The sequence below is a fragment of the Aulonocara sp. 'chitande type north' Nkhata Bay genome, linkage group LG2 (assembly GCF_057382095.1).
Source record: "Aulonocara sp. 'chitande type north' Nkhata Bay isolate Kocher_YH1m ecotype deep benthic linkage group LG2, A_spYH_male_GT1.1, whole genome shotgun sequence".
Classification (NCBI taxonomy): domain Eukaryota; kingdom Metazoa; phylum Chordata; class Actinopteri; order Cichliformes; family Cichlidae; genus Aulonocara; species Aulonocara sp. 'chitande type north' Nkhata Bay.
Genome location: NC_141345.1, coordinates 9,904,999 through 9,928,725, shown reverse-complemented (window position 1 = coordinate 9,928,725; position 23,727 = coordinate 9,904,999). Strand labels below are relative to the sequence as shown.

General features: G+C 44.9%; 1 protein-coding gene across 3 annotated transcripts in view; it reads left to right on the top strand.

Annotated features, from left to right (window-relative positions):
* slc36a1 (solute carrier family 36 member 1) overlaps nt 1–23,727 on the top strand; it is a 39,121-nt gene that overhangs the window by 1,067 nt on the left and 14,327 nt on the right. The window contains exons 2-11 of one of the 3 annotated variants that reach the window (XM_086304993.1): nt 772–908; nt 3,064–3,118; nt 3,818–3,908; nt 3,994–4,082; nt 9,259–9,348; nt 9,603–9,687; nt 11,000–11,227; nt 12,131–12,229; nt 13,718–13,884; nt 18,522–18,691. In XM_086304993.1, coding sequence (XP_086161119.1) covers nt 872–908; nt 3,064–3,118; nt 3,818–3,908; nt 3,994–4,082; nt 9,259–9,348; nt 9,603–9,687; nt 11,000–11,227; nt 12,131–12,229; nt 13,718–13,884; nt 18,522–18,691 — 1,111 coding nt within the window. In that variant the 5' untranslated portion in view covers nt 772–871. Of the gene's footprint in view, nt 1–771; nt 909–3,006; nt 3,119–3,817; nt 3,909–3,993; nt 4,083–9,258; nt 9,349–9,602; nt 9,688–10,999; nt 11,228–12,130; nt 12,230–13,717; nt 13,885–18,521; nt 18,692–23,727 lie in introns of all 3 variants that reach the window. The other 2 variants (XM_086304992.1, XM_086304994.1) reach the window with 2 other exon arrangements.

The following is a 23,727-nucleotide window of genomic DNA, read 5'->3' as shown; positions in this document are numbered from 1 at the left end:
AATCAGCTGTATGCACAGTGTTACAAATATCACCCAACAACAGCTGAATGTCACGCTGACTGCTTTTAGGCCAGAGAGTTCAGTTATGAAGGTACTTGAAGATGAGCACCTTCGAAATGGGATATTTAATAACTGATTGCTTTGTTCTGCGGGTGAAGCCTGGAATATAAAGCAGCTGTGTGGGAGCACAAAGGCGAGAAGCAATGCTGCAGGACTGAACCTTTCTGTTACATAGTGAAATAAAAGCCCACATTGAGCTGCTGATGCTGTTTTAAGTGCAGAAACTATGCGCTGTGCTGTTCAGGCCTCTCGTGTCATGACTCGCTGTAAAAAAAAAAAAAAACTAACAAAAAAATGCTGAGTCGCTCCTGATGGCGACACTTTGGCCACGCTTGGTGAACCGCTGCTGGGAAACACGCTCCTCTGAAGAGGAAGTGCCAGGAGAAGTCAAGCCTCAGAATTGTCCCCTAAAAACCTCTTTCGGCTTTTCTTCCGAAAGCCATCAGACACAAACAACGAAGCGTGTGTTTGAAACCTTGTGCGAGTACGAAGGAGGTCATGAAGTCTGTTTAATGTAAGCATGATTAACCTCACAGCAGCTGTGTTATTGGTCATATAATGTCATTAAGAAGGCTCCAGCAGCGCAAACACGGTGCAGAGGTCCAGTTCAGGGACTCGTGCAGCAGCCTGTGAGCATGCTCAGTTTCTGACTCTGTTTTTGTTTTGCTGCTGCCAGATCTCATTCTCTTCTTATCTCTTATCTGTTTGCAGTGGACAGGCGTCCACGCTGGACTCCCTGATCTCACTGCATTAGGATCCGTGAGGCTGGGAGAGACGACGCCCGGCTGTCTGCCAAACCTTCCCACCTAGCATGATGGCGTCCAGCGACGTAGACGGCCGAGGCGAAGGTAGTAAAGTCAGGACGATGGTTAAAAATGATACGGCGCACGAACGTGAGCCGGGGCCACAGTCACACAGGGATTATGTGTAATCCCAGCTGGCAGGTAGACGGTGAATCATCAAAGCAGCTTTCACTTCATCTACAGAATCCGTCTGTTGGCCGGCTCGCGTCTGGTTTGGTGGGAGGTCACGGCCAGACACGACGTGCTCGTTATGAGCGGTCACGACATAGATCTGTGAGCGAGCATGTTCAGTTTGTAGATGTGGAGTACAAGATTGTTGGCTGAAGTTTGATGTTGCTTATGTCGTGGTTTCATTGTTACACTCGTTCATGTTATTTAGCATGTAGGGAGGGAGCACGGGAAGGCACGAGTGTAACTGTGCCTCTGGTACAAAGATTAAAGCAACACAGCGGAAACGAGTCCATCAGAGAGGCAGCTCAGAGTCAGAGAGGGTGAGATGGTCTGAGCATGTGCAGAGGAGTGAGGGTGGAGGATGAAGATGGAGTTGCCAAGCAGGAGGAGAACAAGAAGACATGCAGAGGGGTGGTGTGACAGAGGAGGAAGGAAGGATAGGAGGAGATGGAGGCAGATGATGCGCTGCGACGACATGTACAATGTTTACCTCCAAAAATCAAACTTGCCTCCTTTAAAAAGCTGAAAGGTCGGAGAGGGTCACTTTATCATCATCAGTAAAGGAACGCGTCAGAGTCTGATTCAGTCTCTGCATTGCTGAGTAGTTCTTCATGTTCTTCAATGTTAATTTTGATTGGTCATCAGTTATTAGTTAATTCAAAGAATCAAGCTTTTTTTCTTCCCATCAGTATTTTCAGATTAAAGGTCGTGTTTAAGGCTGAAGAAAGTGGGTTGCTCTACAGTTTGTTTTAATCCTTGAGTGTGATGGCAGTGACCGCCTGTCTGTTTGGTGTCTGTTGGTCGCTGATGTGCTGCCGTCAGTCGTTCTGAGTTCTTAGATAAGTCAGAGATGGTTCCTCAGTGTAGCAGCACAAAGTGGGTTTTACTTTCTAAAGACTTTAAACACATGCAGCTGCTGCAGCGTGTGTGCGTTTGTGTTCCTGTCTAGCTATCTTTGTGAGGACCGAAATCTTCATTCTGCTATAATTGTGAGAACCAACAGTCACTTGTGAGGACACACTCACCGGTCCTCACAAGTTTGAAGGCCTGTTTGAGGCTCAAAATGTGGTTTTAGTGTCAGGGTTACAATTAGGTTAGGCATTCATTTTTGATGGTTAGGATAAGGGGCTAGGGAAAGCATTATGTTAATGAAGGTCCTCACTAAGATAGCTGAACGGGCTTGTGTGTGTGTTGTGTGAGTAATAGAGTTTTATGTGTGTGCTTAGCATTAATAAGCATGTATGTGTGGACTGCAGATACAGTGGGGGTGGGGTGATATAATGTCCACTTTCATTTATAATTGAAAACCTCCTTTTGAGGCTATTTTTAGTTTACCTGCTAGTCTGAGATCAAATAAAGAGCAAAGATAAGAAGTGTTTGGTGACAGGTTCATGAGTGCAAGGCTCGGGTTCCTCTGAACGTAGTTACGATGCTCTCAGATCTTTAAAGACGCTTTTATAACTGTTAGTTTTATAGCGCTGTGTCTCAGCTCAGTTCACAGCTTCCTGCTGTTCTGCTCTCACGTGGAAGTACTTCCAGTTTTTATCATGAAGGGATAATAAGAGTCATGAACAAGTACTAAAGCACCACATTATTAAACACAGCACTGAGCCTAATGTGTGCCTTCAGGACTTCCTGCTTATTGCAGTCAGGTGATCTTCAGTTATCACCGTGTTTATAGTCATGTGCAGCGAGCCTCATGCACGGCCAGATCTGAAGGGTTTCTTCTCCAACTTCAAGTCTTTCAGGTCCTGTAGTTTGTCACTGAGAGTGTAGGTGTCAGGTCACATGACGAGGTGGATGACACCTGTGTGTGTATATAACCGGAGTCACATCACTGTGAAAGGTGACGGTGCAGGAAAGCTTGCTTACACACTGCTGACTGACATAAGACAGGGCGGTAAACACATCAGAGGGTCACGTGATGTCAAACACATGGTTTTCGTCTTTGTCTCTTTGCCTCTCGTCTCAGCTTTGTTGTCCGACCAAAATCCGTCTGAGCTGGACGCTCTGTGTCCGTCTCCTCCAGGACCGTCCAGACCCCAACGCAACTACGAGAGGATAGGAGGACAGGCGGGGACCTCGTGAGTAAAATGCCTTCGGACTGTCCAATTGTTACGATCCAATGTTGTCAGTGTTTTGTGTTAGGCGTGACTGTTATGTGTTTCCTGTGGTACTTTGAAGGTCTGTCTTATCTCAGTGTGTTCAGTTTACGCTTCCTTGTCTCGTCAGTTCTGATTTGCCCCAGCTGTGTTTCCCTCCTGTTGTCCATTCCCTGATTGCTCCCTCTATGTATTTAAGCCCTGTGTTTCAGTTTGTCATGGGTTGTGATCACTGTGGTGTTGGTATCTTAGTTTTGTATATAGCTGTAAATAGATTTGTAAAGTAGCAATTGAGTATTTTTTTTTCCACCTTGTATATATTGTTCACTGCAGCAGCCTAGTAGGCGTGAGACGCCATTTTTGTTGATTAAGTTTTCTCCTGTTTTTCATGTAGCGAGTTAGGTAAGTGAATTGTCTTTTGTTTGGTTTTTCATTTTGTGTAGGAAAGCGTAGGGACCATTAGGGAGTTTTGTTTGTTATTTTTGGCACTGCTCACTGCTGAAGCAAATAAATGGCTGCTTAGCATTTTAAAAGATACTATTGTTTGGGTTCTTGTTTTGGGTGGAGTGTGGTGGGCAAATTTTTGTTGCGTTCAGGACACACCTAGACTTAGAACGTAACACCAATGCAGGACGTGCAGATCTGGCTGGTCTGATTCTAACTTCATTTTTCATGCTGCAGTTTTTTCCAGACTCTGATCCACCTGCTCAAAGGGAATATTGGTACAGGCCTGCTGGGTCTGCCTCTGGCTGTCAAGAATGCAGGGCTGGTGGTAAGCATACCTGCAAAGGTCACATGACACAGAATTAGTCTGAGCCTTTAAACGCCACACAAACTCGGTCTGTGTTTGTGTGCAGCTCGGACCCATCAGTCTTCTGGTCATGGGCATCATCGCGGTTCACTGCATGAAGCTGCTGGTGATGTGTTCCCACCACCTCAGTGCAAAGTGAGTATCTCGATTCTCGCTCTTCAGCCCTCAAAAACACAATCATCTGGTTTGATTTCCTCACATCCCGTCGTCCTCCGTAATCCACACAGCCTCAGCCCACACACATTCAGATAAAAGCTCACTCCTGTTCTTCATCTAACGCAAACACTCGATACAGGGATCGGATGGGAACACATAATACACAGAATAAAAGCTTCTTTTTTTTTTTTTAATGTTTCTCAAAGTAATAATAATAATAATAATAATAATGGATTGGATTTATATAGCGCTTTTTAAGGCACCCAAAGCGCTTTACAATACCACTATTCATTCACTCTCACATTCACACACTGGTGGAGGCAGCTACAGTTGTAGCCACAGCTGCCCTGGGGCAGACTGACAGAAGCGAGGCTGCCATATCGCGCCATCGGCCCCTCTGGCCAACACCAGTAGGCAGTAGGGTAAAGTGTCTTGCCCAAGGACACAACGACCAGGACAGAGAGCCCAGGGATCGAACCGGTGACTAGGGCTGGGCCATATTATACCGTTCACGGTAATACCGGTATAATGTTAGGCAACGATAGGAAAATGAAATATCGCGATAGAATGGGAGTAAAACGCGCAGTGCCTTTGTTTTCATACGCACATGGCCGATTGTTGAGTGAAACAGAAGGGCTTTGGAGTTGACGTCACGCCGCAATGCATTGTGGGAACGCAGCTCCATTTTCGGGGTCTACGAATCAAAACAAACACACTGTGTTGGAACGACGACGACAAGAAACATGCTTAAAAGCAGCTCAAAAGAAAACGGACGGTATAGAGACCGATTGCGTCCAGAGGCGAAGCAGCGGTACTTGAAAAAAAATAGAGTGCATCGCAAATCTGGACCCATTTGAAATACGGCAGTGGAGTAAAGACCCAGACGACTTACCGCCACTGTCCTACCCCGATATCTTCACGTATCTTGTTTGTGGAGTAAGCGCTTACACAGCGAACCAGTTTCGTAATTACAAGTCACTGGAGGCGCACATCCAATTTACAAATGGCTGGGTGCAAGATTTGGCTATTTTCAAGCCGCCAAACTCTGAGTACGTCGTCAAAGTCAGCTGGAGTGCACCGAGTGAAATAGCCATTTTTCACCCCCCACCATAATTAATGTTACACATTTATCATTTAACTGCTAAAATATCGTTATCATATTATATGCCCATAATTGTAAAGTACATGCAAGTTAACACATTGATAATCGGGTAAATTATTAACGCCAATTTGTGTCCTTCCTGTCTCATTTCATTTATTGTCTTTACATCAACCAATCAAGTCACTCCATTCTATGTTTGATCGCAATTTCTATAACTTCTGAGACCACCAACGATGATATTATTCAGCTATAAAGTGTGATGTGAACATATTTAGAACTTACCGGAATGAAAATGTCTTGAGCACACCAACTGATATCTGGAGACCTAACAGAACTTGATATCAGCTCGTCTCATGGCTGCTATCCAGGCTAGACGCCTTCGTTTGGTAATATCCGATACATGAGCTCCTTCATGTTGCTTCCAGGTTGGGAAAGCATAAAAAGACAATCCAAACTTATTCCCGTGCCGGTCGTAAGATCGAACATTGCAGCCGACCGCACAGCAAGTACGAACCATGGCTATGCTTTCGCTTCTTACTTAGACCCCCAAAATGGCGGATCGGGCCAAAATCCTTTCCACGCCCACCCCCGTGACATCACGCTCCAAAGCCCTGATGAACCAGAATTGGTTTGTAAAAATGGTGCAACTTCCGTGATGTGGAACTGGTTTGGTGTTTGTCCGTCAGATACACAACAAAGCACATTTTTTTGCAGAACATGCAAGCGGCCGTTGTTATTGTGGTATTTGTCGGACTAAGATGCTCTTAAATCTGGGAGTAATCTGGGTCCTAAACTCCGTATACTTCAGGTCAAACAACACTGCAGCATCACTTAGAGTTAAAAACTGTCTAAATTCTTTCATCTTTAATAAAACGATCAGCATTGCTGCTTTACCAGGTGTAACTATAAAGCTTAACTTCCAGGCATCCATGAAAACAAAAGTTATTACATTTAACGGAGTTAGAAGTTAGCAGGAAGCTAGCGGAAGTTAGCTCGCTAGTTTCGCTAGTTACCTAAGCATGATATTGCATGTTCTGACTGAGAGATTTCTGAAAAAAATCAAACGTACAGCTCTGCTATCACTTCCAACATAAACGAAGACAGGAAACTAAACAGCAGTGACGTTTGTAGGGTTACTGAAGTTGGGCTAGCTGGTATATAATGATGTGCTACGTGATCGCTAGCGACACAGCTATGTTAGCATAACATAAACAGTGAAGCTGGAGGACGAACACTAACACTTTTCCACTTATAAAAGTTAACGTTAAGGTTCCTCATGGTTAGAGACAAATGCAATCGCATGGCAGGATGCTGTAAACGGACCAAACTTCAGTCAGGAGAACAACTGAGATAATCCATCCACAATACGAGGTTAGTCATTAATATACTGCAACAACATGGGAATAGAGCAGCTGCCAGAGAATTCAACATTAATGAATCAATGGTACAGAAGTGGAGGAAGCAAGAAGAATGAGTTTAATAAAGTTTGATTTATCTGACTGCTTTGTTTCGCTTAATGTGCCTTATAATCCCGTGCACCTTATGGTCCGAAAAATGCGTACTGCACACTGCAGTTTAATGTTGCAAAGCACCTCTTTTTAACTTCAGTGGATATTATACATGGTTATGCTCAGGATATGTCAGCCCATTTCTACTGGAAATGCCTTTTGGTTAAACTTTCAGCAAGGAATTTGCATTTGCACTGTTACATTTTTATAAAGCTTTAATGTACATAAAAACCAGCTTCTTGTTTAAGTGAAAATAAATGGAAGGTTGTCTTTTTGCGCTAGTAATGTTGTGGAGTTGTATTTTGTCTCGCATCAATTATATCGTCGGTTATATCGTTATCGCAAATTTTCAAATATATATCGTGATAAATATTTTTGGCCATATCGCCCTGCTCTACCGGTGACCTTCCGGTGACAGATGCGATTCCCAACCCCCTGAGCCACGGTCGCAAGTAGCTGGAGGCTCAGCAGGAAGACTGTAAGGTCCCTGTGTTTGGACGTGGCTGAGAGGATAAGTGCGTCACTTCGGTATAACTTTACGTTGGAGCAGAGCGGCTCTTTGCTCTTTGTTCAAATGAGATGTAAAATGTCAGGAAAATGCTGTTTTTCTTTCACTGCACACACGCCTGGAAGCAGCAGACTGTAAAATAACTACCAGCCCGATTGACGCACTCACCTGATGTTTGCAGCAGCTAATGTGTGACCGGCAGTGTGTCAAGACTTAAGAGATGAATCCTAATTGATTCTGAACAGATTTTAATGATCACTAAATCACTGATTTCTACTTTCCACAATAATGCAGTAAAACACACATTTCAGCTTTTATTTTGAAAGTTTTTTTTTGGAGATACCTCATTTATAGATGAGGTAGCATGAGGCACAAGAGCAAATTAAACTGGGTTTGTGGGCCGGTGTCATGTGACGCTTGTATCATGAGAACAAAACGGTCTGAGTCTGTGGCTCTGCTGAGAAATCAGCTGTATGTTGATGCACAGATCCAGTGAATCCAGTGCTGATGATGAATCCTGTCTGTTTTACGATGTCTCTGAGCTGCACGTTTTATTTTATTATTTTTAACTAACTGTAGAGGTCAGGCTGGGTTTCTGTAAGCTGTGCTCGAGTCCTCGTTGCTTTGAGTCTTTCTGTTTGAACTGAGTCCTTCATGCCTTTGCAGCAGCTCATTTTAATCTCCTTTGCACTAAAACCACACTCGTCCTTGCATGTTTGCTCTGCAGCGGCTTCGTTGTGTTTGCTGTTGTTCCTGCTTGAGGCTCATCAGCTGTCACAGACATTACCAAACACTGTCACCGTGACCTGTGATCAGCCCCACCTCTCCGTGGCGATCGCCACATCGGTTCAGTTTTAGTGGGATTACATAAGTGAAGCCATGTGGCCGAAAACCCAGAGTACCGGGGCTTATCTGTTTTACAGCTGGTGACACGTGGCAGCTCAGCAGATTAGTGCAGTCACTATTAGACTTTAATTAGTGTACTACCTGTGACTGTGAACCTGCCCATCCACCCCTCGCCCGCCCTTTGCCCAGTTCACACAGCGATCCATTAGCTGGGATTAAAAGGATCAAGGAGATCGCGAGTGTGAACGGACACCTCTGCACCGTCACGCATCAGCTGAGGAGACACAGAAGTGGTTGCGGCCCTTCCTGTTTTTAGAGGTTTAATTTTTGCCGAGTCAGTCGTCACTTCTCTGATTCTGTCATAGATATGGAAGAACCGCAGTTACCCAATAAGGGTTAAAACTAAACTTCATTTTCTTATTTCTTTGTCAACTCGTTGGGCATGTGCACCTGTGTTCAAGCCTTACTAAGGATTTTATTGTTTTTAACTCTTCATATATAACGTTTATCTGTTTTTACTTCAGAGGGTTTCTGCAGGCTTTATCATTTTTTAGCTCATTTCGTGTGCTTCTGGGCTCCTGAAATGTCCCAAAGTCAGGGTATCTGTGAGCTGCTCTGTTACTACAGTAACCTCGCAGAAGCCATGTTATGGGTCAAATGATATCATTAAAATGCTCCAAAAGCCTCCAACAGCACAAACACGTCCAGAAGTCCAGTTCTGGTGACACTAGCAGACAGCTAGCAGCTACAGCTGCCTGTGTCACCATCCACCTGTCAGTCAGAGAGGCCACGCTCCTGATCGTGCAAGCTTTAAGCCTTAATGCAATTTAAGCAGCTGAGTTATAAATCATCTATAGAGACTAAACCAGTGTCTGTGTCGGTCTGTAAACATGTGGGAGCTGGCTCACTGCTGCCTCTGCTGGACACCAGATGAACTGCTTTGTTCACACAAGCTTTGGAGCTTAAGCTTGTGTCCAGGCGGTGTTTACTGCAGTGAACTTATAAACTGTATATTAAAGATGGACATGGCTTGTCCAGGCTTGAAGCCAGTACTTTAAACCTGGATACCTTTATGTCCAGCAGAGGGCGACTTTTCTGTGCTGGTTATTTTCAGTTTGGTTATTTAGCTTCATGTCAGCTGAAACTGACTGACACCTGGATGCCCCCCCCCCCCCCCCCCCCCCCCCGCAGGATGAACCGACCATCTCTGACCTACGGCGAGGCTGTGCAGTACGGGATGGAAAACGTGCCGTGGCTGAGGCGACATTCACAGTGGGGAAAGTAAGAAACACGCTCACCTGTTCTGCTCGGTGTTTCTTTAGACACGTCAAGAAAACAAATTAATTTTAATATGTAAAACATGTAAAGATGTCAGATTTAGTCCCACAGGCATAAGAAAAAAACAAATAACAAAAAACGTAAATTTTTTAAAGGAAAGGAAATTCTTTCAGACCTGTGAACCTCAAAGAATTAAAGATGTGATCAGAGAGACGTCGTCCTGTTCTGTGTTTTAACTGTTTCATCGTCTCGCCCAGGCGGACCGTCAACCTGTTCCTCATCATCACACAGCTGGGCTTCTGCTGTGTCTACTTCGTCTTCCTCAGTGACAACGTCAAGCAGGTCAACACACTCACATAATCAGATGCACTCACAGACTCACCGACAGACACACCGACATTCACAAACTCACAGATGCACTCACGGACACAGTTTAATTGTCCCTGTCAGCGTTACAGAGTGAGGTGTTTTTGTACCATGTGATTTTCACCTGTGGTGTTTATTGGGCTGATAACCACAGAGCTGCAGCCAGTGTGACCTCAGTGACCTCACAGATGTTTTCGTTTTGTTTAACTGATCTGAACTTCATAAATCAGTACGGATCATTTCTTCATAAAAAAAAAAACAAGACTGACTCTGAAAGTTATAAAAACTAAAAGTGAAACTTTAAAAGTATCCTAGAAGCTAAACTAAAGTGAAAATGAAAGATTTAAAGATACATTCAAATAAAAAAATGGAAAGCTGTAATAACTCCAGATCAAACCCCTGCATGCAGGTCAGCCACCCAGAAGGCTGTGCCATGTTACAACAAATTTTTGCAAAGTTTTGCACTCATGGAAAACCTGAAAATGTTCTCCAGAAGTAATCTGTCCTATCAGGCCAAGCGTGAGGAGGCACGCTGAGCTTCATCCACCTGCCTCAGTTTAAAGAAAGTGCAGACAGACTGACTGTAGAGTAAACACATGATCTAATAATTTTATGGATGTTTGCATGAGTAAATATTTAATTATGTTCGGTTCATACTCCTGTGGTTTTGTCTTTACTGAGAGAATAGAATACCATGAAACACACTGATATGGAGGAAAATCAGACGATCACTTATTTCAGCAGGGAGTGTGTGAGGTGATGGAAATGATGGCGATCAAGACAGGCTCAGTTTGTGTAGTTCAGTTTTTAGCCACTAGGGGGTGCCGCCTGCCTGCATGTATTTTGTGTCCGCTCATTTTTGCTGAAGCAGCAGTCAAACATCTGGTGGGCGGTGATTTTACTCAGAGATTCAGACTGACTCGGCTCAGTAAATACAGAGCCGTGTGTTGAAGAGCTGAGCAGAAACATGACATAAACACAGATCTGAAATATCCACAGTTTTCAACCTTCGGAGAACACAACACATTCCATTTCCAGGTGGACAAGCCCCATGCTCTTACTTTGAAAGACACATGATATTTGCTCTGTTATTTATTTCCACAGAGAGAATTTCGTATGATTTTTATGTCTCAGAAAACCTGCACACACTGCCCGAGCTCTAGCTCTGATTGGTTTGAGCCTGCAGACGATCTCTATCCAGTCCTGGGTTGTAATCACTCCTTTGGTGTTTAAGACCTTTTCAGCAGAATGAGCATCATCCTCTCTTTATCTGACCTGCCTTCACCAGGTGGTAGAAGCTGCCAACGCCACCACCATCAGCTGCCAGACGAACTACACCAACCAGACCCAGGTCCTGGTCCCGAGCTTTGACTCCCGCCTATACATGCTCTGCTTCCTGCCTGCCATCATCCTGCTGGTCTTTATCCGCAACCTGAAGTGCCTGGCCCCGTTCTCTCTGGGGGCCAATGTGGCCATGACGGCTAGTTTGTTCCTGATCTACTACTACTCACTCACGGTGAGCCGCAGGTTTCTCTCTGATTCGATTGCCTTCAGTCAAGGTTGTAGCCTCGTTTTTCACCCTCTGTGGTCTCATTAAGTTGTGACATTGAGCAGAAGCTTGTTTGTTACCTGGATAAGTAAGAGCTCCCTGCAGCAGCGCGTGGTGGAGAAGGTTGTGCGTGCAGCCTGTGAGATGACTGTGGCTGATGGATCATCTGAGCAGCACATTTGGGGATAAGCAGAGCATAAAGGCCACTAGCAGCTTTGAAAACAATCTGGATCTTCTGCTGCTCGGTGGGACTTCTCCTCTCGGCATGAGCTCTGATTTGAACACCAGGATGATGATGATGATGATGATGATGATAATAATAATAATGTACTTTTTTTAATCACTTCAGATAGTTTTCAGGGTTCGGGCTCATCCTGCTGACCTTTTTTAATGAAATGCATCATCCAGTCAAAGTTTGCAGACAGAAGGTTAACTCGGTGCTCCTCTGCAGATACCTGCACACAGACACATGCTTTATAATAAATCATGCACAGGTAGTACATTTAGTGCTTAGGTGACCCTCCATCTCGCAGTAGAGAAAGAATCATTCATGTCCCAGACCAGAGTTTGAATTTTCAAAATAAGAGCCAAAAGATACAGAAATAATGGCATGTGTCTGACACAGCTGGCCGAGCTGCTTGCGTGGAGCTCTTTGAGCGGATGCTCTCTTATTTGTATTGTTGTGAAGAACAGGGCTGTCGTGCAGATAACATTTAACACCTCACTCCATCTGTAATTTTTAAGTCTGCAGCAGTTCATTTTCATTGTGCAGCTTTTTCTCGGCTAATCATGTTAAGAGTAGCGAGGATGCGATTAGTTGAAGAACAGCTCTAACTGGCTGTGGATCTATTTTGTTTTGTTTCTCTACAGAACATCTCAAACCCCACTGACCTCCCAAAAGTTGGCAGAGCTAAAGACTACCCTCTCTTCTTCGGAACGGCCATCTTTGCCTTCGAAGGCATTGGAGTGGTGAGTGAGTGGCTGATGGTAACACATGCACGCATGTGCTGCCGAAAACTTTATGACTGTATCAATGTGAAACACCTGTGTGCCTCGATTACGTGGATTATAAACGGCACTGTTATCTCCCCCTGCATTACCGTTGGATTTCTTTATGCAAATGAGGCATCATGCATCACGCTGCTGTGGGGGGGGGGCTGGAGATAGGAGAGCAGCAGGGGTCCAGAAAGAGGGGGATTACACCAGCACGTCCCACTGACCATTTTTAATAACAGAGTGTGGAATGTAAAGTCTGTGAATGATTTTACTGTCAAAATCCCCGTGTTCACCTAAACAATTCAAAGCAATATTTCAAGATGATCGAACACAGTTCACTGCAGTTCCAAGTTTTTAAAACGATACATTAAAAGATAAAAGATAAAAGCTCAGATGTGATAAGACTGTTGACTGTGCAATTAATGCAGGTATACAAACTTTGACATCACTATAAATATTTTCAGATTTACAGGCCCATATAGCACAAAGAGACGGTGCTTTTTAATCATTTTTTAAAATCGTGTCTTCATCAGTGCAGCAGATATCACGTGTCACAGATCTGGAATCTGTGCAGCTGCGAGTGTCAGTGTGAGTCACCTGTCAGAGTAATAAAGTGCATTCTGGGTAAACTTTGAGGGCTCGTGTCAACATATGAAAGGTCTCCTGTTAGCTACATAGGCCAGGCTCACCTTCATGCTGTGACTCCTTCACAGTCATTTTCTAATACTGTCATATTTGAATTAAAAAGTGCCATATTTGGCGACCATATGCCGCATGACTGAGAGCGGCCGGCTCGGGTTCGAGTCCAACCCGCGGCCCTTTGCCGCATGTTTCCCTCCGCTTTCCGGTCAGTCTTCTCTGTATCTGTCGAAGACAGAAAAAGGCCAAAAAATATATATATATATATATATTTTTTTTTTTAAAGTGCCAGATTTGCACCCACTCTTGTGTACGCTCAGAGCTGGAAGGTATTCACAGTATGAAGCACAACGTGAGTCAAAATCAGTCGTCCGATTTCAGAGCGTTTAAAGTCCACCGCCGCTCACCGGTGACCATTGAAGCACACACGGTGTGTAACCCAGTGTTAATGTCACAATTACTCATTACAGATACATTATTGATATGTTATTATTTCACTTTATTGATGTTTATTTAAGAACATTTGCCTCATTTTGACATTTTTCAAAGCATCGTATGACTCTCGCTAACATCTGCCCTGCAGACACGTGTGTTTCAGAGTTGGCCTTTTTCCTGTCCATGCAGAGAAGCTTGTCTTTATAATGATGAAGCCTGGCTGATAAGCTACATTTTCCAAAAGCTCCATTTAATTCAGTTAAATCTGGTTTATAAAAAAGCAAAGCTTCCTGGCGAAGGCGAGCTTTCAGGGCATCAGTGTGAGCAGACACCACTGAGCCTTCACGTGTCACTGAAATGTCCCGCTAACAGCGTTTCTCTCTGCAGGTTCTGCCCCTGGAGAACAAGATGCAGAGGCCACAGAGGTTCACCCAGGTTCTCTATTTGGGCATGGGCATCGTCACCTTCCTCTACATCAGCCTGGGAACCATAGGATACATGTGCTTTGGAGAGCACATCGGCGGCAGCATCACACTGAACCTACCTAACTGCTGGTGAGATACCGCCACAACGCTCAGGATTAGAAATCGAGTCGAGTCGGCATGTTTAAAAACATTTGTGCTGGTTAATGTCCTACAGCACTCAGAGAATCACATAAGACACCACAGGATGGGTGGAGTCAGCTGTGCACTCAGATGACTCCACCCAAGCACATCTCCTCCTGTTGTGTCACCAGTGTTGGGAAGGTTACTTTTAAAATGTATTCCATTACAGAATACAGAATACATGCCCCAAAATGTATTCTGTAACGTATTCCGTTACGTTACTCAATGACAGTAACGTATTCTGAATACTTTGGATTACTTAATATATTATCATGCTTTTTACAACAACGTGAATGTACTATTGCTGTGTGATTTTATTACTATTACTGAAGGTCCGCGACTCCGAACTGTAGTAAAGGGACCTCAGACTAATACGGCGGGGTCCGTGTCAGCTCGTAGCCGAAAAATAGCTTTACTTTGTTGTGTGGGTCAACTTTTCTTGCGAGACACAGAGAGAGGTGTCGAAAGGCTGCTCCAACGGAACTTATTGTTTTCGGAGGAAAACATGAACACGGTGTACAGTCGAGTCTTAATAGCTTACTTACAACTGGGCTCGTCAGGCACTCTTCTTGGCTGAAGTGGTTATTATTATATTTACATGCTTCCAGCTCCCGTTTTTCCTCGATGACAACTTGTACCTTTCCACTCCCCTTTTTCTCCCTCCTCGCGCTCACAGACACTGCCCATGATGCTACATTCTTTAGAGCTATGCTTGTAGCATTCTGCCTATTAGCTTAGCACAACAACAACAACAACAACGAAAAGGCGCTCTCTCACCCAGGAAACACACAGTCGCAGAGAGAGAGCGTCGCCCTGTAACCATGGCAACCGTAACGCTGCCGCCTGGAACAACAGCACGTAGCTGTCAAACAAAACCCAAACAGTCCTGACCCACCACAATATGAAACAGGAGAGTACCGCAGTGTAATCCATTTATTTCAACAAAGTAACTGTATTCTGAATACCACCTTTTTAAATGGTAACTGTAACGGAATACAGTTACTCATATTTTGTATTTTAAATACGTAACGGCGGTACATGTATTCCGTTACTCCCCAACACTGTGTGTCACTGCCTCAAACCTCCAGGAACACAAACTATTGTGTGTGTTTGTGGTGCAGGTGCGTCTCAATACACAAGTCCAAACCTCCTAAACTAAACTGAAGCACAGTGTGGTACGTCCAGACTCAGCAGATGTGATGTGCCGAAGAGCAAAGAGACTTAAATCTTCATTGTTTAGAAGAAAGGTGGCAGGATTGGGACCCAGTGTCTCATTAAAATATTAAAACCTGTTTTACTGTGTTTTAGACCCATAGATAGTAGGGGTGCAACGATACTCGTATCAATATTGAACCGTTCGATACAGTGCTTTCGGTTCGGTACGCATATGTATCGAACAATAAAATTTTTTTTAATTTATTTTATCAAATCAAAATCAAATCAAATCACTTTTATTGTCACATCACATGTGCAGGCACACTGGCACAGCACATGCGAGTGAAATTCTTGTGTGCGAGCCCCACAAGCAACAGAGATGTGCAAACACAACAACACAAACGAGCAAAATACAAGAATGGCCAACCTGAAACTAATAAATATATGTACAATATATAATAGTGTATGCATTTCTGGATGTGTATACTAAATATTTTCCTGTGTGTGTGTGTGTGTGTGTGTGTGTGTGTGTACACACATTTTTACAAATTAAATAGTAAAAAAAATAATAATAATAATATATAAAATATACAGAGTTGAATATGTGCAAAACAAGTGGCATTTATATACAGTGTGGAGTGCATAATGTTGAAGTTCCAGTAGTGAAGCTGAGGTGTCTATGAAGTGTTCAGCAGTCTGATGGCCTGATGGAAAAAGCTGTCTCTCAGTCTGCTGGTACGGGACCGGATGCTGCAGAACCTCCTTCCTGATGGAAGTAGTCTGAACAGTTTATGGCTGGGGTGACTGGAGTCCTTGATGATCCTCCCCGCTTTCCTCAGGCACCGCTTCCTGTAGATGTCTTGGAGGGAGGGAAGCTCACCTCCAATTATCCGTTCAGAGCACCGCACTACTCGCTGGAGAGCTTTGCAGTTGTAGGCGGTGCTGTTGCCATACCAGGTGGTGATGCATCCAGTGAGGATGCTCTCAATGGCACAGTGATAGAAGGTCCTGAGGATGCGGGGGCTCATGCCGACTCTTTTCAGTCTCCTGAGAAAGAAGAGGCGCTGCTGCGCCGCCTTCACTGTTTTGTTTGTGTGTACTGACCACGTAAGATCTTCAGCCAGATGTACTCCAAGGAACCGGAAGCTGCTCACTCTCTCCACAGCAGCGCCGTTGATGGTGATGGGGGTGTGTACTTCTCTGCACCTCCGGAAGTCCACTATCAACTCCTTTGTCTTTGCGACGTTGAGGGTGAGATGGTTGTCTTGACACCAGTGGGTCAGGGCGCTGACCTCCTCCCTGTAAGCCGTCTCATCACCGTTGGTGATAAGACCCACCACTGTAGTGTCGTCCGCAAACTTCACAATGATGTTGGAGCTGTTAGTGGCTGTGCACTCGTAGGTGTAGAGTGAGTACAGGAGAGGGCTCAGTACACACCCCTGTGGAGCACCAGTGTTCAGTGTGATGGGGGATGAGGTGATGCTGCCCAGTCTGACCACCTGGCGTCTGTCAGACAGGAAGCTAAGGATCCAGCTGCAGAGGGAGCTGCTCAGTCCTAGATCCTGCAGTTTCCTGTCCAGCTTCGAGGGAACGATGGTATTGAATGCTGAGCTGTAATCTACAAACAGCATTCTCACATACGTGTCTCTCTTCTCCAGGTGTGACAGGGCAGTGTGTCGTGTCAGGGCTATGGCATCATCAGTGGACCTGTTGTGGCGGTATGCAAACTGTAGAGGGTCCAGTGAGTCGGGTAGTGCAGAGCAGATGAAGTCCCTGACCAGCTTCTCGAAGCATTTGCTTACGATGGGGGTCAGGGCTACAGGTCGCCAGTCGTTCAATGAGGAGATGGTGGAGGATTTGGGTACAGGGACGATGGTGGCCATTTTGAAGCAGGCTGGGACTACAGACAGAGAGAGGGAAAGGTTGAAGATGTGTGTGTGAACACTCCAGCCAGCTGGAGTGTTCAACTTTCAACTTTCCTTCTGATGATGCTGTCTGTGTTGAGTGCTCAGTGGATCTGCGCTCGACAGTGCAGCCTAGGCGGAGTAGTCGAACGCAGATTCACTGAACGCAGGGCAAGCTAGCGAGACAGAAGTTAAGCTCTCCTTGCAACATGGCAAATTGAACCTCCCCCACCCTCATTCAGATCTGGCGTTTGGAACTATTTTGGTTTTCATGTGACGTATGACCCTGAAGGTAAGCGCATCATGGACTAAAGTAAAACCGCATGTTGGATGTGCCACGCAATGCTCAATTACATTGGTGGGAACTAGTGTGTTAGCGCAGTTAGCTCGTTAACGTGTTGGCCGTGCACATTTACTCCGACATCATCCTAGTGCAAAGACAAGTGGAAGCAGACAAAAACAACAGGCACGCATGCTACAAACTTTACCCGAGTTATTTAGACAGCCGTTAGCACATGATTCTCCTTATGGGTGCCTGATATGTTTAATATGCTGCTGAGAATATAGCCCAGAAGAAGCGTATAGTATAGCTTTTATTTTGGAAAGAGACATTTCTCTGTAATAAACTCTCTTTTCCAAAGATGAGTGATTCCTCAATCAGATATATTTATTTTTTTTATTACTTTGTTGTAACAGCAGCATTAAATTTAAAAACTGTACATTTGAGTTAAAATATATATTTATAATTTTAATAAATGACAAATTAAAAAGGCATGAACTTTTTTTTTTTTTTTTTTTTTTTTTTTGTATCGAAAAAATATCGAACCATGACACCAAAGTATCGAACCGAACTGAACCGTGAATTTTGTGTATTGTTGCACCCCTAATAGATAGATACTCAGAGCTGATGCTTCACATCCACAGCTTGTTGTATTTGCATCAGGAAACCTGCGGACACTGCATGATGAATGAATCAGGAAGCCATGGATCTGAATGTGTTTACATTACTTTAGTAAGTCCAGGTGAGAGCTGCTGTTACTGGTTTCTCCTTCAGTTTCCTGGCTCTGTGCTCACATGCTCCACAAGCTCTAGCGGTGGTGGATTGACTGAGTCTCCAAAAGTGCAGAGCATGCTGAGATCAGAGTGACAGCTGCATCAGGTTTTAAATCAGTTTTATGGCTCTTATCTGGCTCAGGGGCACACAAGCTACCCCCTCTCTCCAGCCGGACACTGAGGAAATAAACACTCAACCTCAAAGGGTTTTTCTCTGCCTTGGTGAGAGTGGAAATCCTCTCCAGCTCCACCTACCTGCTCTTTAAACTGTCTGTAGGTGAGTGGCAGCCAATCAGAAGAAACTTCACTCAAAGAGTGGGGAGGCGAAATGGCTTGTTTAAAACATAGCATTATTTTGAACTATGAGTCATGCAAAGCTACTCTAGGAGAATCTAGGAGTAAAAATAAGCGGGATAGGTCACATTTTTCCACACATTACTTGACTCCTTCCACTCCTTCCTCCCCATTTTCCAGGATGTACCAGGTCGTGAAGCTCCTGTACTGCTTCGGGATCTTCATCACCTTCGCCCTGCAGTTCTATGTCCCAGCAGAAATCCTCATACCATCCATGGTAGCTTGCGTGCCAGATCAGTGGGACACCGCCATCGACCTACTGCTGCGTGCTTTCATGGTCATCTTCACGTGTAAGTACGAGCGGGTCTGCGGTGTGTCGGGCGGCGGGCTGTTAAATCTGCACACGATGTCAGGCTCAACTGCAACGTGTTTCAGACAGAGAGCCGAGCCTTCTTATGTATGAATATAAATGGCACGCGTGTCAGCACGCACGATCGACTTTATGCTGTCACGGGATTTACAAAGAAACTCGTCCTCTTACTGTTATTTATGCATCAATTCTCAGACATGTGGGTTAAAGTGTCTGCTGTATGTTCGTGAAGGTTCTCACTCATCCAGGTCATTGTCATCCAAGAAGCTTGGAAAGAAAAGCATCTGGACAATTGGTGGAAACTCCCAGATTTGAGGTGTCCCCAAGAGGGTCATGGACCCCCTATGGACCCTTCCTCTACCTAATCACACGACCCACCACTATATCCGCTGTATGTTTATTCTGCACATTGAGTCACAGCATGGGCTGATTTCCACTCCTCTGCTCAGATTTTCCTTCATGCGTTTCTAATGTGAGCTCTGAGCAGAGTCGTGGTTTTTAAACACTTTCAGCATCATCTCAGCTACTGCTTGTGCAGGGAATCAATTTAAAGAAATCTAATTTCTGCGTTTGTTCTTTAGAGAACAAACCCAGACCAAAGACCCCGATCTGTTATAAGCAGTTTGGTACTTTCCCTTTCTCACCGTTTAACTGTCGTGACTGTCACCAAACCCCATCTGGGGTTGCGAGGTCTTCCTCTGAGCTCTTCCCCCAGGAGGTATCAGACCAGGATGACTCTGGGCGAGCCAATCCAGGCAGGAGGAGCATCCTGGGTCTGGTGTGGGAATGCTTGTTTCTGTGTTCAACCTCTTTGATTCTGTTCTCTGTAGTCTTCAGACTGCAGAGCTTCACAGAGCAGCATGGCTTTAGGTTGATGTGAAATTGTCGTGTATCTTTAACAGCAGATGAAAGGTCTGCTTTTGGAGTTGCCATCAGCAATCCGGCCCGTGTTAGTGGTGTGTACTGACGCAGGAGAGCAGAGCGAGCGGTGTGGCTGCTCCTGAGTGTACTTCTGTGAGGCGCCTCCTTTATTGTATTTTTATTAGGCTTATTTCTGCAAAGAAAACTGAGTCTGCACCACAGCCAAGGCCCCGCTGACAAATGAGGCTCTTTAACAAGCCGTAATGAGGCAAACAGCACGTGTACAATCTGCTCCTCTCTTGTCTTTGTGCTTTTATCTAAAGCGGAGCTAAAAGGGGCAGCAGAGTAATTTACTCTTAGACATAGTAACAGAAGCGTCCCATTAGAAGGTCGCTGCTGCTGAGTTTTGCTCTTTAATCCCGTCAGTAACAGTCGTTTCAGCTGATTACCTGGACTTGGTTCTGGTTCCTGTGGAACTATTGACTCGAGCCCCTATGTGGCTAATCAGTTCCAGGTACTTCCACAGATGCAGAGAGTCCACAGTACCTGGAACATCCCTGTTTGTGTTTCTAATGAATTAGAGAGGATTTAAAAAACAGCAGACATACATGAAAAAGACTCATTTGTACTTGTTGTGTGAATGAACCTGCACACAAGGAGCTCACTGAGACTGAGCTCTGGATCTTTTGTGTTGTTGTTGTTGTTGTTGTTTTAACTCCTGGACTAAATAAAAATCTAAAAATGTTCACAAGGAAAAGTTTGGCTGCAGTTCCTCTGGTGTCCAGCAGAGGCAGCAATGAGCCACTCCCCATAGACTCCCGTGTTAAAAGAAACATGCTTACAGGCTGGTACAGACTGTTTTGGTCTCTGTAGATAATTTCACCCTCACAACAGCTGTACAGGGCCTCTTTGACTGACAGGTGGATGGCACCACAGGTGGCTGTAGTTGCTAGCTGTCTGCTAGGCTTCACCTCAGCTAACTGGAGTCCCTGGACTGGACATCTGGGACACGCGTTTGTGCTTTTAATGACATTATCTGACCAATAATATGGCTGCTCTAAGGTTACGGTACCGCCCAGGACATCTGAGTGCCTGTTTTAGGATTATGATTGGATGATTCTTAGCACTGACCAACTGTGGGTGCAGCTTTAGCTGATAAACACATCCTGTCTGGTCTCCCTCTGAGGTGACGAGTGAAGGGACAACGAAGCCACGTGTCTCACATGCGTTCCCTCGCCTGATCCTCTCCCTCCTCCGGGTTTCCAGCAGTAGCCAACAGTTCCCCGTAATAGCCCCGCCAGGCTATTTATAGCTACAGTAGTCCTCCAATTGCAATCGATTCTCATCTGGCCATGACCGCTCATTCTCTGTGTTGCAGGCTCGTGCCTGATTGTGTGCACCGCTGCTGAGTCACGCTGAAGTCAGCAGGGGGCACACTTCCACCTATTGAGGGATCATTATATTTACATTAAAGGCAGAGTAGTTCTTGAAAGTGGGGGTGTATTTATCCTTTCACAGACCTTACAGACTGGAAGCACAGAAACAGACTTTCTCTCCCTGCTGCTTAACTGGTAGTTAACGTCAACTACCAGCTGTTTATTGTTGGTCTCCTCCATCAGCTGCTCAACATCTGCCAGCTTCAAGGTTAGGATCAGGACACTGGATGATGATGAATCTTCACTGAAGTACAGACTGATCATTTTCATATTTATAACAGCCATTAAAGTAATCAATAAATACAGTTTCTGCATCCAACAATAAGACTGAGCCCTCTTGGGTCTGTTATGTTAAAAAAAGTGTGATGCTCAGGTGTGCTCTCCACACGGACTCTAAAGGTGACTCTAAAAGTACTGCAGAACTGTACCCAGGAGGAATCGGGGTAGAAGGTGATCCTGGTATCAGGTAAAAATGGACCTCTGACCTGTTGTATGATCATCTCCTGTAATGATGGGAGAGAATCATTAAAAGGCTCCATTATTTAAAAAATAATGAAAATGCGTGACAGCTGAGATGAGCTTCCTGCTTGCTGTTAGAGAAACTTAAACATCTGGAAGAACGGCACATGGAGAATCCACGAACATCACTGCTGTAGTGCAGCAGGTAACTCATAAATCCAGCAGGCTTCACTGTCTGTAGAGGCGTCACATGTGGAGATGTTAATTTGATGGAAACGCTGGTCATGGGAGGATCCTCAGGTCTTTGTAACGTGGGCGCTTTATCGGATTGTTTAAGATGAATACAGTTTCCTGCTCTCAGGTCATCCTCGCTGCTCTCCACATGAATGACGCCTCACTGTTGATCTTCATTTACTTCATTGCCTCTGATTGAATTATGCAGATGGAATTTGCCTCGCTCTGTCGGTTTCTGCACACACATCCCGATAAGCTAATAAAGGCGTGCGCACGCACCGGCTGTCTGCAGCTCGTTTGTCCTATGAGTGTGGCCACGCTCAGCAACAGGAGGAGAAATCAAAACACTCGAGCGTCCGGTGAGATTCTCTGCTGGATGCTGTGATAAAGGAGGAGGGACTGCAGCAGGGACGGTGCTGCTACTGCGTGCACATGTGTGAGCAGGAGATTACTTTAGCTTTTGAATGTAAATACGAGATGAGACTGGGGCAGCACGCTGTTGTCTGTAGATGCTCTGAGGATGCCTCTGAGACTGTCTCCTGCTGTATTCTGTATTTTAGTGACTGATGTGTGTAGTGTGTGATTATACAGAGGTGCTGCATTGCTCTTCTAAAGTGGTTTAAACGGTTTGAAAACAAAGAAAGTCGGCCTTAAATTTTGATACTCGAGGAGAGCAGAGATGAGTCACCTTCAGACTTGCGTCTCAGTCTTCAAAACGCTCGCTCTTTGCTGTTTTTACATTTGCAGCCATCTGTCTGCAGTGTGATCGGTCAAAGATGGAAAATGTCACAGGAAGTGATTTTGACTGATGTGCCAAATGTGTTTGGCGCTCTAAGAGCTGCTGGCCAGCCAAGTCTCGCGTGCTTCCGTGTGAGCTCTCGGGCAGATTAGAGTTAAAAGTGGACGGCCTTGAGCAAACTCTCCCTCTCACTCTGCTGAGCGTCACTCTGACTTGCACTCCTGCACGAAAGGTCAGTTCATTTCAGCGCAGGCAGATTTCTTTTGAAGTGAGCACTCTATTCTAATTTAGTAGAGCGATGGCGGGAAAGCGCAGGAACTCAGCGTAGCTGCAACTGCTGCTGGGGATCAGCCAGCCTCTGAGTGGCAGCGGTGGGAATGCTACACGACTTGGCCGTGTTCCTTACAGTCGATGCTGTTATGTTGCTGTGTCTCACATTGATTACCTGAAGGCCACATCTCGTTTGTTGCCGTTTGATCACATTAGAAATGCCAAAAAGCCACAAACATGAGAAGAAGAGCCTCTGCTTTGGGACTGGAGATGAAGATGTGCATCGGCACTCTGCTGCGTCACATACCACTGTAAGCTTCAGCTTCCACTTTTCATTCTTAAAACAGGTTTCTAACATGTCTGAAGTCTGAGGAAGAAGCTGTGAGTGTCGTCTGCAAAGCAACAAAACATCTTCTTTAATAATACGAGGTTCTAAATAGTGTAGAAACGCTTCAGAGGTCGCGGGCTCTTTAAACGACTGCACCGAAGCTTAGTTTATTAACCTTGAGCAGGAACTTGTTTCCCACAATGAGCCATTAGAGTCCACTCTGATCCTCAGTAAGCCAGACCGGCTCACTTCATTTGGACTGTAGCCTCGAGGAGCGAGCGCTATAACCGCCCCTTCTGTCAGAGTCTCAGAAAAAGCATGACTTTCTACATGATGAAGAACCGCGGCTGCAGGAACTGCACAACTGTAAGAAATACGTATGCAGAAAACTTTATTTAAAAAGTAAAACACAAGATTTTTGTTTGTTTACATCTCATCTCTGTTCCTTTTAAAAACAAAAACTTTTTCGTGCTCAGTTACTCCGGTGTAGTTTTTATTTCGGAGGCAAATAAAAGTCCAAAGTTTACGCCCTTTGTCATGTATTCCAAAGCCATGCTGTGAGCCAGATTGGACTCTTTTGCCTTGCCAGTTCTGGCCTCCGGGCCTTATGTTTGACAGCAGTCAGCAGTTCCTGGGTCTCAATCATGTCAGACTGGACCAGATGAATGGTTAAACTTGAAGCATCAGTG